Source organism: Perca fluviatilis, chromosome 4, assembly GCF_010015445.1.
Source record: "Perca fluviatilis chromosome 4, GENO_Pfluv_1.0, whole genome shotgun sequence".
NCBI lineage: Eukaryota > Metazoa > Chordata > Actinopteri > Perciformes > Percidae > Perca > Perca fluviatilis.
In genome coordinates, this window is record NC_053115.1 from 28855932 (window position 1) to 28868081 (window position 12150).

Consider the following 12150-nt stretch of genomic DNA (forward strand, 5'->3'; position numbering starts at 1 on the left):
ATTTAAATGCATATTTAGTTCAATTTATAATTGCATTATTACAATACTTGAAACTGTATTCCTTCTGTAGCTACTGTGGCAGTTCAGTATGATGTAGATTTTATTTCTCCTATTAGGAAGTACATTGTAAGTTAACTGTTGTGAGATTGGAGGAACGATCAGCCTTCTGTAAATGCAGACACTTTATAGATGTTGACACAGTGAGATACACATAGAAGACAGTTGAGGGTCTTGACTCAAATCTCAAACATTTTAATCACAACAAGCAAAATACAGACTGTACTGTTCAGAATACAGCAGTATTAACACCAGTAATAAAATATTTCCTTAATTGCAACCAAGAAAAAAACAGTTTGGGATCAGAACAGTTTATGAAACCCCTTTTTTTATTCTTCAGCTGTAACTGAGGTCTTAGTGACACATTCAGAAGAAGGCATCCTATTGGCTGGCTGCAGGTCTGTTGGGTCTTGATCGGTCAATGGGAACACAAGATTATTTTCTTATTCTGATTTAACACATGGTGCTTATTTTAGATCATTTTATCCTGAAATGGAATATGCTCTTGTGTTAGCGGATCAGAAATAGTTTTCTTATGGTCACAAATTTATTGTGCTGTTATTTTGGGATGATGGTTGATCCAGAGCCACTTTTGTCACATAGTCCTCCAGAATAAGACTGGTGTCCCAAAATAAACCTGCTTCAATGTAATTATTACTGTTAACATGTTTGACATCCAGGGAAATTAGACGTCATGTCTCAAGGAAATAAATCATTTTATATCTAATATGATTAAATAGATTTTTTTTATTAACTGTTTTTATTCCGAGATAACTGGCCTGAAAAATATTTTTAGCGATCATGGCGGCTCTCGGCTTCCATTAAAATCATCAGAAAGGGATGGGACACTTTGATATTTTAAAGTCAGACCGAAGCTGAATTTAAACTTTTCAGTTTTTCAGAAAGATGGTGACTTTCCAACACTGACCCATCCTTCTCTTATAATTCTAGGGAGCAACCAGAAGGTGTAAACACGGAGAGAAAGTAGCTGTGTCCCATAATATGCTCCGCTTCCTTCAAAGTCCACTTTAAAACCAATGTGTTCAGTCTTCATCAACTTTTTAAAGCTTTAGTGCATAACGTTTTGATATTAATGAATGTCCGTTACATTCAAGCCATTGCCAAATGAGTTGCTACAAAGCTAAGACTATCCGCTCCACACAACTCTCTCTGGATTTCTCAGTATGGCTGCATTCAGAAGATTGTGGCGTCCGGCGACTTTCCTGCGCAGAAGCTCGAGTGAAGATGATTACCTCTTCTAAAGAGTCCATCATGTTTGTTTAATCCTCTGTGGCTACAAGCAGCCGTGTGGGGGCGCGTGCGCGATCACGTAAGGCTTGTATCATACTTAGAATTCCTCATGGGGGTGGCAGAAACTACGCACTGTAGCCTTAAATCAGAAATGATTATGTAACCAGGTGTTGAAGTGGATCAATCAAATCACCCTTGTGGGATGTCAATAATGAGTCCTTAGTTTAATACTGGGATGTAACTGTGGTCAAGGGCAAGTGGGAAATAATCCACTTTGCGAGTTGACAAATGGCAGCTGAACACATTCGTTTTGGTTTGTGTCAGGTACTGGTGGAACTGGTGACTCTGTTATGAACTGGTGGAACTTACAGTATATTGAGACGCAGTGAGAGGAAGGCACCTGAGGTTGGGTCAAGTCATCCAGGATCAGTCTGTGTGTGTGGGTATGTTTGTGTGTGTGTGTTACATTTAGGTTTAGGTGAAGTTTAGTGAAGGGTTGGAGTATATTAGTTAAGGTGATGGTTAAAGGGATGCACTATATCAATGTGGGTCCACACAAGTATAGAAGCACAAATGTGTGTGTTAGTGTTTATCTGTCCATGTTGGCACCACCTGGTCATTGTCCTCTTGTTTATTCTGTAGTGTTTTGTGTGAGCTTTGATGCGTTTTGTGCTTGTTGTGATGTGGCGCGCCGGGATTGGTCAGCCACGGGTGCATGAGCAGCTCCGTCGCCATCAGTCTCTCTGCGGGCGACTTCCTCAGCATGCAGCCAATCAGACACTTGGCTTGCGGTGACATCCAATCAGGCAGGCTGAAGGCCCCGCGGCGGATCTTGGCGAATAGGGCGGCGGGCTGCGTGTCCTGAAACGGATATCGTCCAATCAGCATGGTGTACAGAGACACACCCAGGCTCCAGATATCTGCGGCACGGCCCGAATAAGACCTGTTCCCATTGGTCAGCAGCTCGGGGCTGACGTAGGCGGGGCAGCCGTGTCTGTCCGTCAGAGAGTCGTCGTCATGGTTACCTTCCAGGAGGACGCAGTCGTTAAGGCCGAGCAGAGCGAGACGCGTCCTGCAGAAAGAAAAGAACACTTTTTAGGGCTAACTTTTTAAAGTGGTTGCCGGCTTGGCAACCAGGCATCGGCTTTTGGCCGAAATTGACAATACGGTTGCCATGTTTTAAGCTGCCTATATTTGGAGCAATTAATTTTTTATGGAACTAGACCACACATTTTAATATAATGGCTTGCAATAAAATGTCCCATCGCTCTCAAATAGGGGTGCAACGGCTCACAAAACTCCCGGTTCGGATCACAGTTTTGAGTCATAGATCGGATCAATTTTCGCGATTTAAATGATTATTAAAAATGTAAACGTGAAAAGAAAAATGCATTGCCTGTATCGTTTCACGGTAAACGCGCGTGTGGAAAATGGTCGTACAACAGCTTAAATGTTGTGTTGCGCACAAACGTAGTGTTTAAACTTTACGGAGACAACCAAATAAAATATGGACTTCTTTTGAAATAAGATTTTCCAGTTTTGATTTGTTTTTGTATAAAAAAAGAACACAAATATTGAACAGGTGGTTGCCAAAGGGGGCAACCAGAAGCCACAAAATGGTTGCCAATGGACTCAATCTGGTTGCCAAGGGCAACGGTTAATATCGAGCCCTGCTTTTAAGCTACTTAATGCATCAGCAGTGACAGCAGTAGTATCTGTTGTACTGGTGAGTACAGCAGTATTGGTAGTAATTGTAATATTAACAGTATTGCGACACAAGCATCGTGATAATAGCGTATCGCGACACAGATATTGTGATATCGTACCGTGATAATGAATCGCAACACAAATATTGTGATATTGTATCGTGATATCGTATCGCGACACAAATATTAGGATAATATATTGTGATAATATATCATGACACAAATATTGTGATATTGTGTCGTGAGAATATCATATTGTGGGGCCTCTGGTGATTCCGACTTCTAGATTTTAGCGGTATTAGCATTATTAGTAGTATTAGTCTCAAGTGTGTCAGCGTAGTATGCAGTATTAGCAGTATTATCAGAGTACTTGTCAGTCTCACCTGTATTTGTCTGTGAAGACGAACCTGCGGAGCTTCAGGTCTCTCAGGACGACTCCGTGGTGATGACAGTGCGTCACAGCGTTCAGCATCTGGGTGAACAGATGCCCCGCCTCCTCCTCGCCTAGGCGCTTCCTGCTTCGCAAGTACGCGTGCATGTCGCCATGGTGACTGGGCAGGAAGACATATACGCTGTCCTGGCCAATCACCACATCCAGCAGGCTGCAGATGTTATCATGGTGGCCGATGCGTGCGTAGGCAGCCAACCGCTCTTGGTAACCACGTAGAGGAAGCACCTGTAACCATGGCATCAGGTTAGGTTAACAGTTAAAACTGCATTGTTTGTGTGCATGTGTTTTTGCAATAGGAGTATGTTCCACAGTATTACCAATATTACTAGCAGTAAACAGTAAAAGTAGCATTTCCAACATATTTTTTTTAGGATCAGGAATATCAGTATTTCCAACAGTATTAGCATTATTTTTACAGTATTAACAGTATCTGTAGTATTTTTTGCAGTATCAGTAACATGGGTAATTATACCTGGCAAGTGTACTGCTGCTTTGTGTGTGCGTGGACGGCCCTGTAAGTTTTCTCCCCCTCGCAGCGTTCAAACAGGAAGTATGATCCGACTCTGGATGGGGATTGGCTCTGGTCGGACTTGGGGGTGGGGCTTCTGGGCCTGAGGCAGTGTAATAGGCCGGTGGCGGGAGGACTCTGATCGAGACGAGCTACTTTGCATTTCAGGAAGTTGTCCTGGGGCTCGTCCAGTAGCCTCTTCAGACATGGCTGAGTACTGGCTGCGGCCATGCCCATGCTCATCTGTGATTGGAGGACACAAGTGACGTCATCAGGTTAATTACAATTTACAGCTTTTTTTTTGTTAATGTGAAGCAGCTGCAGGAGGTGTTTAAACCAAGACATTATGTCAGACTGCATCAAAGATGCGGAATATTCTCCATTGGGGTGAGGCAAGGCCACGTGAAGACGCGTTTATTTACACATCCAGCAGTTAGAGCAACATTTCACTTGGCGTCGTGTTTGTGTCCAACTGATGATGATGATGAAGAAATATCTGTCTCTTTAACTGCTAAATGCTCCAATATTTTCACGGGCTAGTCTCTAACTGTGTCTGTCTGCTGTTTGGTGCTGAGCAGGTGGTGTACAGCGGCTTTTTAGAGCTTCTAAACTCACTATAAAGCTCTGTAAAGCCGAGAGGAGCTGCACATTCAGGTGATAATTCTCCGTAGATTCATCACAACTAGCGACCTCTGTCACATTATCACCTTGGTTTCACATTAATATAAAAAAAATATATAGATAGATAGATGGATGGATAGATAAGATAGATAGATAGATAGATAGATAGATAGATTATAGCCACTTTAATCTTGTATAATTTTTTTTTTTTTACTATGTTTCAAGTATAGAAAGGCATTCTAAGTACATGTACTGTATGCAGATTGTTTATTGTGGACAGTTTACGTATAAGAACATTCATTTTAAGAAGTTGTGGTTATAGTTAGGTATTATTTCAAGAATAGTTCTAGTAAAAGCTCTCGACTGTTGAGTTCAAGTCGGAGACTCACAGGATAAACTTCTGGTGAAACGGTTTTATTTTATCTCTGCAGCGCCCTCTGCTGGTCACATCAGAGCTGAGCCTCCTCCCTACACTAAACCCCTCCCCGGTTATATTTTCACATAGTAAGAAAGGTTATATTAGTGTCACATCTCACTGTGTTCTGTGTCTCCGCTGCTCACACATTCCACTGTCAACGTGTCTATAGGCTTCATGATGCAACTTTCTGTAAGCTGACTGACGCTTTAGCTTTCACATCATTGCATCAGAGCACAACAGTTTATAGTTTAAACAGGCTTTAAATACAGTCAACATCTACCACACACACACACACACACTTTGAGTGTGTGTCTGTTTTTCTATAAAGTTTTTCAGAGCCTGCGGTCGCCGTGGTGATGCCGTGTGGCAACCTGCTGTTGGCCAACGCTGCTTTCCCTCTGGTGAAATGCACTGAGTCACAGTGTTACTGTGGCAGCGTCATCCCCTGACACACACACAGTGAATCTGTGCTGTTTGATGTCTCATCTCGTCAGCTTCGGTTTCACAATCGGAGAACCTGACTGCTGATAATAAACTACAAAAAAAAAAAAAAACTCACTAGATACTACTGAACTCTACTGGATCTCTCAGGAAGCATTTCTTTCATCTTTCTTCCTGAAAAGAATGCAGCGTGTTCCTCAGGTTAACTTTCCATATCCTGAGACAAATCAGCATCCAGCAAAGCACTTGTTAAAAGTCCCAGCCTTTGTGATATAAAAATAGTTTAACAACAATTAATTTATGACCATACAAAAAAACAAACTACAGCTCCCATTCAATTTAGCACCGGCGCTTGAGCCATCCATATAATTCACCAAAGCTCTCTTTGAAAGCCGTTTTTTTTTTTTTTTAGCTGTTTAGCTGTATTCTCTGCCGTCTGCTTTATAAAACCTATAACATTATTCACTCTTCTCTGTCCGGCTATTATTTATTAGACATGTCTGAGCTCCAGTGAGTCCAGTGGAATCTGCCCGACTCTACTAATATCTCCTCCTATAAGATATGATCATTTCTATAGATAACATTACCCAAAAACTATAATCCATTTTTAAACTGGGCTCCAGCTCGACCAGGTACAACCCCAGGATGCTGTTTATGTTTAATGGACCAGGTAACACGAGGATGCTGTTTAGGTTTAATGGACCAGGTAAAGTGCTCCATGAAAAGTAATATAACACTCTGAAAGAAAGAGGCCATTCTGCATAATGAGTAGCCTACATTAAGTACATTTTGCAGGAAAAAAGATCGGCCTACTTGTGTATTTTTACTTGATTGAACGGCGTTTACTCGTAGTATTTGTATCATTTGTAACTGCTACTTTTCACTAAGTCACCGCATTTTTCAGTTTCATTTTCATTTCATTCACCGTTATGCAAGCCTTGACAGTAAGCCTGCGGTCTAGGACTTATGGGAAATTGTGTTCATTAAAAGGTAGCTAAAAACAGAAATATTGAATGGGGAAAGAAATCAGCGCCCTCACGTAGATTTATGGAGTGATCCACACATCAGACTGTTGAGTAAGCTAAAGTTCCAATTGTTGGTTAATTTACAGTTAGTTACAAATATCAATGAGATTTTCTCACTTCTGGAAAAGAACCTGGGCGTTAAGTTTTACTTTGGCTCTTCATACTGAAGTCTACTGGTCTCTAGTTATTCTTGTATCTGACTTGGATGGAGTCCTTTAACCCAGCCTTACTGAAAAGTTTCTCTCCTGTCTCATCTGAACGTTGAACGTCTTCTCTCCGTCCGGCAGGTCGACATTAAAACTGACTGAAACTCTGTTTGGTCTTTCTGCTTCAGGAGGAAATCTGCTCTCTGACGTCTTTACAAACGTATCTTAAAACTCGCAAGGGCTGCAACCAATTAATATTTTCAATATCAATTCATCTGCAGATTATTTTCTCCTTTAATCAATGAATTGTTTGATTTATACATTACAAAATAGTGAAAAAATGTTCAGTCTCCCAAAGTCTAAGATGATGTCTTGTTTTCTCAGACCAACAGTCCAAAAACCCAGAGAGAAGAGTTTACTTTGATGATAACTATGGTAATAACTATATTATTGAGTCTGCTTTACTTTTTGTCTTTATTATATTTCTGTTCATAGTACACACTCGGGCTGCAGTAAACCTACATTAAAGTCGGTGAATGTTTTCGACCATCTTCATCAGTAGATGGACTTTGCTCCGTGGTCGTGGAATCGGTGCATTTTAAAGTATCCAAGTTGTTTCTTGATCTTGGAAATAGTACTTTGACCAAACAATCCCAACTCGAGGCCCACTTGCTAGCCTTTTCCAGAACTTTCAACCGTATGGCACAGTGTGGCAACACAGGCAAAAAGTCCTAAAAGCATATCAGCTTCCAGCTCACATGTCAACAGCCCCATCTCCATGACAACTGAGCACACTCCATGCGCTAAGGAAGACCATTCAAGACCTCTACTCAGCAGAGTCCAGTGGAATCTGCCCGACTCTATTGAACTCTACCGGACTAATATCTCCTCCTCCTATAAGATATGATCATTTCTATAGATAACATTACCCAAAAACTATAATCCATTTTTAAACTGGGCTCCAGCTCGACCAGGTACAACCCCAGGATGCTGTTTATGTTTAATGGACCAGGTAACACGAGGATGCTGTTTAGGTTTAATTGTCCAGGTAAAGTGCTCCATGAAAAGTAATATAACACTCTGAAAGAAAGAGGCCATTCTGCATAATGAGTAGCCTACATTAAGTACATTTTGCAGGAAAAAAGATCGGCCTACTTGTGTATTTTTACTTGATTGAACGGCGTTTACTTGTAATATTTGTATAATTTGTAACTACTTTCACTGATCTCAGGTCAGTTTCTTACCTTGTGTTCTTCAGACAGACAGACTGGTCCAAACTGCAGGTCAACAGAAACCCAGTAGACTCAGCGGGGAGCAGATGGTCCGTCTGTCTGTCTGTCTGTGGAGCAGAAGTAGGTGAAGACATAAAAACAAAAGGTTTTCTTGAAGTTCGAGCTCCGACTGGAAGCAGCAGGTCTGACTCTGGTGGGAGAACTGGAGCGGACTGTCCGGTGATGACGTCTTTGACTCGTTATTATTGTCTAGGTTGCGCAACGTGTCGTCAGTCAGCTGGGAGTACGGTTTCTTTTTCAGTCTCAATGAGATTAAACTCTGACGGTGAAAAGCAGAAGAAAAAGCAACCAAAACTGTTTTTTTTTTTTTTTTTTTAAATAAAAATGAAACTATTTTATATGTAGGCTATACAGTATATCCGGAGCTGAAGTGAACAAATAAGCCGAGTTAAACCGAGTCCTTCAGTCCGTCCGTCTGATTTAAATGAAGTTATTGTCCGTGTGTGTCGCTCTGCTTTCTATCCAGACTGACCTTCCCGGACTCTGGTCTGTTCTGACCCTGCTCGTATCCAGAACTTTCAGCCGGACTGAGGACCGAGGACTCGGGCTGACTGGTGTGTTTGGTTACGTTATTTCCTCCGTGATGTCGTCATCCCGCGGGGGGCGGAGCCTCGATGTTGCAATCCTGAGCCGATCAGTCGTCAGAAAACCATGGACTGTATATAGAAGCAGAAAACAGACACGAGAGTGACGAGACTCAGCAGAGCTCTTTCATTATGTTTCTTTATTGAACAAAACGATAGCCAGTGGTGGAGGAAGACCAGTACTCAGAGGCTTTACTGGTTGCAAATACTGCTACAATGCTGCTTTCAAAATCCCAAGTAAAGTACAAACGTGTTAGCATTTAATACATATAGGCTACTTAAAGTATGTTAATTTAAAGTACTCATTATGCAGAATGGCTTATTTCGGAATAATGTATATTATCATGGATTATAATTATTGATGCATTAATGTGTACTTTAATGTATTACTGTAATGCAGGTGGTAAAGGTGGAGTTCATTTTAGTTGCTTTATGTATGGATAGCCTAAACTAATACTACTATTTTATTAGTTGATTTATTCTTTGTATTAACAATCTAAACCTGCAAAGTAACTAGTAGCTAATGCTATGAAATGATTGTTGTGGAATAAAAACTACAACATGTGTCTCCAAAATAAGGAGTAGAAGTAGAAAGAAGCATACAATGGAAATACTCAAAGTAGCTCACAATTGTACTTACAATACTATACAAAACATACTGTTTATGTTATGTCACACAAAAGAGCTTCTGTTGCATGGGTGATATCTTTTGACAGCTTTCTTGTTATGAGAAATAGCACCACGTTTTTTACCAACAAATATTGTTCCAGTAACAAGTTGTGTTAAACACTTTCTGACAAAGTGTACCTTTCTATTATGGGAAGGAGGATACGCATGTTAAAAAATATCACAGAGACAGCAATGTGATGATGTCAGCAGCTGCAACAGTCAGTTTTACTTTTACACAACAGCTGCTTGTGTTATATATGGAAGATTATTACAGTATACACTTAAACACACAATAAAAAAAACACAAACTTTGTGTAGGGCCTTCAAAATAATTTTATTTTGCAGTCAGAATTGCCTTTGTGTTTGAAAGGTGATGTACAAATAAAGTCCCATGGACTTTACTTTTTAAATCCCCAGAATCCCAAATCCCAAACTATTTAAAGTGATAGTAGTACCACAGAAGAAAGAGATGTTTTCCTCTGACAGAAATATGTAGTAGATAAGAAGTTTTCCCTTGACAAAAACAACAGTGTTATGCAGTAGATATGATGTTTTCCTCTGACAGTAACAACAGTATAGTGCAGTAGATGTGAGGTTTTCCTCCGACAGTAACAGCAGTATAGTGCAGTAGATGTGAGGTTTTCCTCTGACAGTAACAGCAGTATAGTGCAGTAGATGTGAGGTTTTCCTCTGACAGTAACAGTAGTATATTACAGTAGATGTGAGGTTTTCCTCTGACAGTAACAGCAGTATAGTGCAGTAGATGTGAGGTTTTCCTCTGACAGTAACAACAGTATAGTGCAGTAGATGTGAGGTTTTCCTCTGACAGTAACAGTAGCATAGTGCAGTAGATGTGAGGTTTTCCTCTGACAGTAACAATAGCATAGTGCAGTAGATGTGAGGTTTTCCTCTGACAGTAACAGCAGTATAGTGCAGTAGATGTGAGGTTTTCCTCTGACAGTAACAGTAGTATATTACAGTAGATGTGAGGTTTTCCTCTGACAGTAACAGCAGTATAATGCAGTAGATGTGAGGTTTCCCTCTGACATTAATGGATTATTCCCACGTGTTGTTTGTTTGTGAAACCTGAACAGGTGACCTGCAGAGCTGCGGTCACCTGCTGAACTTTGACATTTGACCCTAATCTGTACTCAGCTCAGCAGTCACCTGAGTTTCAACCTTCAGACATGTGTGACATGTCTCGCCTCTTCCTAAACTGTTTCCTCTCACATGTCCCACCTCAGCTCACCTGTTTCTGCCCCCCCCCTCTCTGATCCACACACACAGGTGAGTGTGACCTGTTATATGTTAACTCTGTGTCCGTCCACCGCGCTAAACCAGACTGAAACATCCTATTATTATTATTATTATTACTATTATTTGATGGCTTAGGCCGGTTACACACTGGCTGCGTGGCGTTTCTGTTGCGTGTCAGCTGCGTGGATGTCTTTACACACCAGAAACGTGTCTGACGCGGCGCTGCTGCTGCTAGCCTTGTCTGTACACATGTATGTTTCCCATTGATAAAATGAAATACCATGTTAAACATAAATATATACTGATTTGATTACAGCAAAAACAACGTCTGCAGTATTGACGGCAAAATAGGCTACAGAATATTTCGTTCTATATTGACAGCTGCAATATTAGAAAATCGATTTGTTTTTTAATTACATTTATATCTGCATTTATATCAAAACCTAGAGACTTTCAAACATCAACATGTCATTTATTAATATGTATTCATGTCTAAACGACATACAGTACAGGCCAAAAGTTTGGACACACCTTCTCATTCAATGTTTCTTTATTTTCATGACTATTTACATTGTAGATTCTCACTGAAGGCATCAAAACTATGAATGAACACATATGGAGTTATGTACTTAACAAAAAAGTGTGAAATAACTGAAAACATGTCTTATATTTTAGATTCTTCAAAGTAGCCACCCTTTGCTTATTTTAATAACTCTGCAAACACTTGGTGTTCTCTCAATGAGCTTCATGAGGTAGTCACCTGAAATGGTTTTCACTTCACAGGTGTGCCTTGTCAGGGTTAATTAGTGGAATTTTTCCCCTTATTAATAAAAAAGCAAAGGGTGGCTACTTTGAAGAATCTAAAATATAAGACATGTTTTCAGTTACTTCAAACTTTTTTGTTAAGCACATAATTCAATATGTGTTCATTCATAGTTTTGATGCCTTCAGTGAGAATCTACAATGTAAATAGTCATGAAAATAAAGAAACACATTGAATGAGAAGGTGTGTCCAAACTTTTGGCCTGTACTGTATATACATCTTTTCCTATTCTATTTTGCCAGGAAACGCTTCCAACACGCTTGCGTGTCGCGTGAAAAAATAGGCGACGCGCGTGTCACGCAGGCACTGTGTAAGCTCTAACCTGTTAACGTGGGAGCCGAAATATAAACGGACACGCCACGCAGCTGACACGCTCACGCCACGCATCCCGTGTGTAACCGGCCTAACCATGACAGAACAATCCTGTCCCATCAGGATGAATTGTAATACTTTCATGTTCCTTTGTCTTGTCATGTAACGCCATCATCAAGTCAAAATGTATTTATCAATGACCAAAAAAAACAACCTAAGACATTTCATGGGAATGTCATAGGTTTGGCAGGTGTTGGTCAGTTTTGGCTGTACTTTGTGTTTAATGCTTATTAACCGTCCATAAACAGAGATGTTCCTAAAAATGCCTTTGATTTCACTTTAATGGAGAAATAGCTGACAACTAACTCACAGTGGTAAAAGACTACTCAGATCACCAAAGTGTGTTACAATTACAAGTCCTGCATTTGAAATTCTACTCGAGTAAAAGTACATAAGTATTACCAGCAAAATGTACTTCAAATATCAAAAGAAAAGGATCCATTATGCAGAACGACCCATTTTAGAATAATGTTTATTAATATTATAGAATTATTATGTGTTTATCACTTTAATGCTACGGCTGGTAAAA

General features: G+C 40.3%; 1 protein-coding gene across 1 annotated transcript; it reads right to left on the minus strand.

The window, feature by feature from the left end:
- Nucleotides 1-236: 236 nt before the first annotated feature.
- Nucleotides 237-8478, minus strand: trib3 (tribbles pseudokinase 3). The gene is made up of 4 exons (XM_039797751.1): nucleotides 7869-8478; nucleotides 3938-4216; nucleotides 3398-3690; nucleotides 237-2380 (listed from the first exon to the last, which is right to left on the minus strand). The coding sequence occupies exons 2-4, from the start codon at nucleotides 4214-4216 to the stop codon at nucleotides 1891-1893; spliced, it is 1062 nt and encodes a 353-aa protein (XP_039653685.1). The 5' UTR covers nucleotides 7869-8478; the 3' UTR covers nucleotides 237-1890.
- Between the last annotated feature and the right edge of the window lie 3672 nt (nucleotides 8479-12150).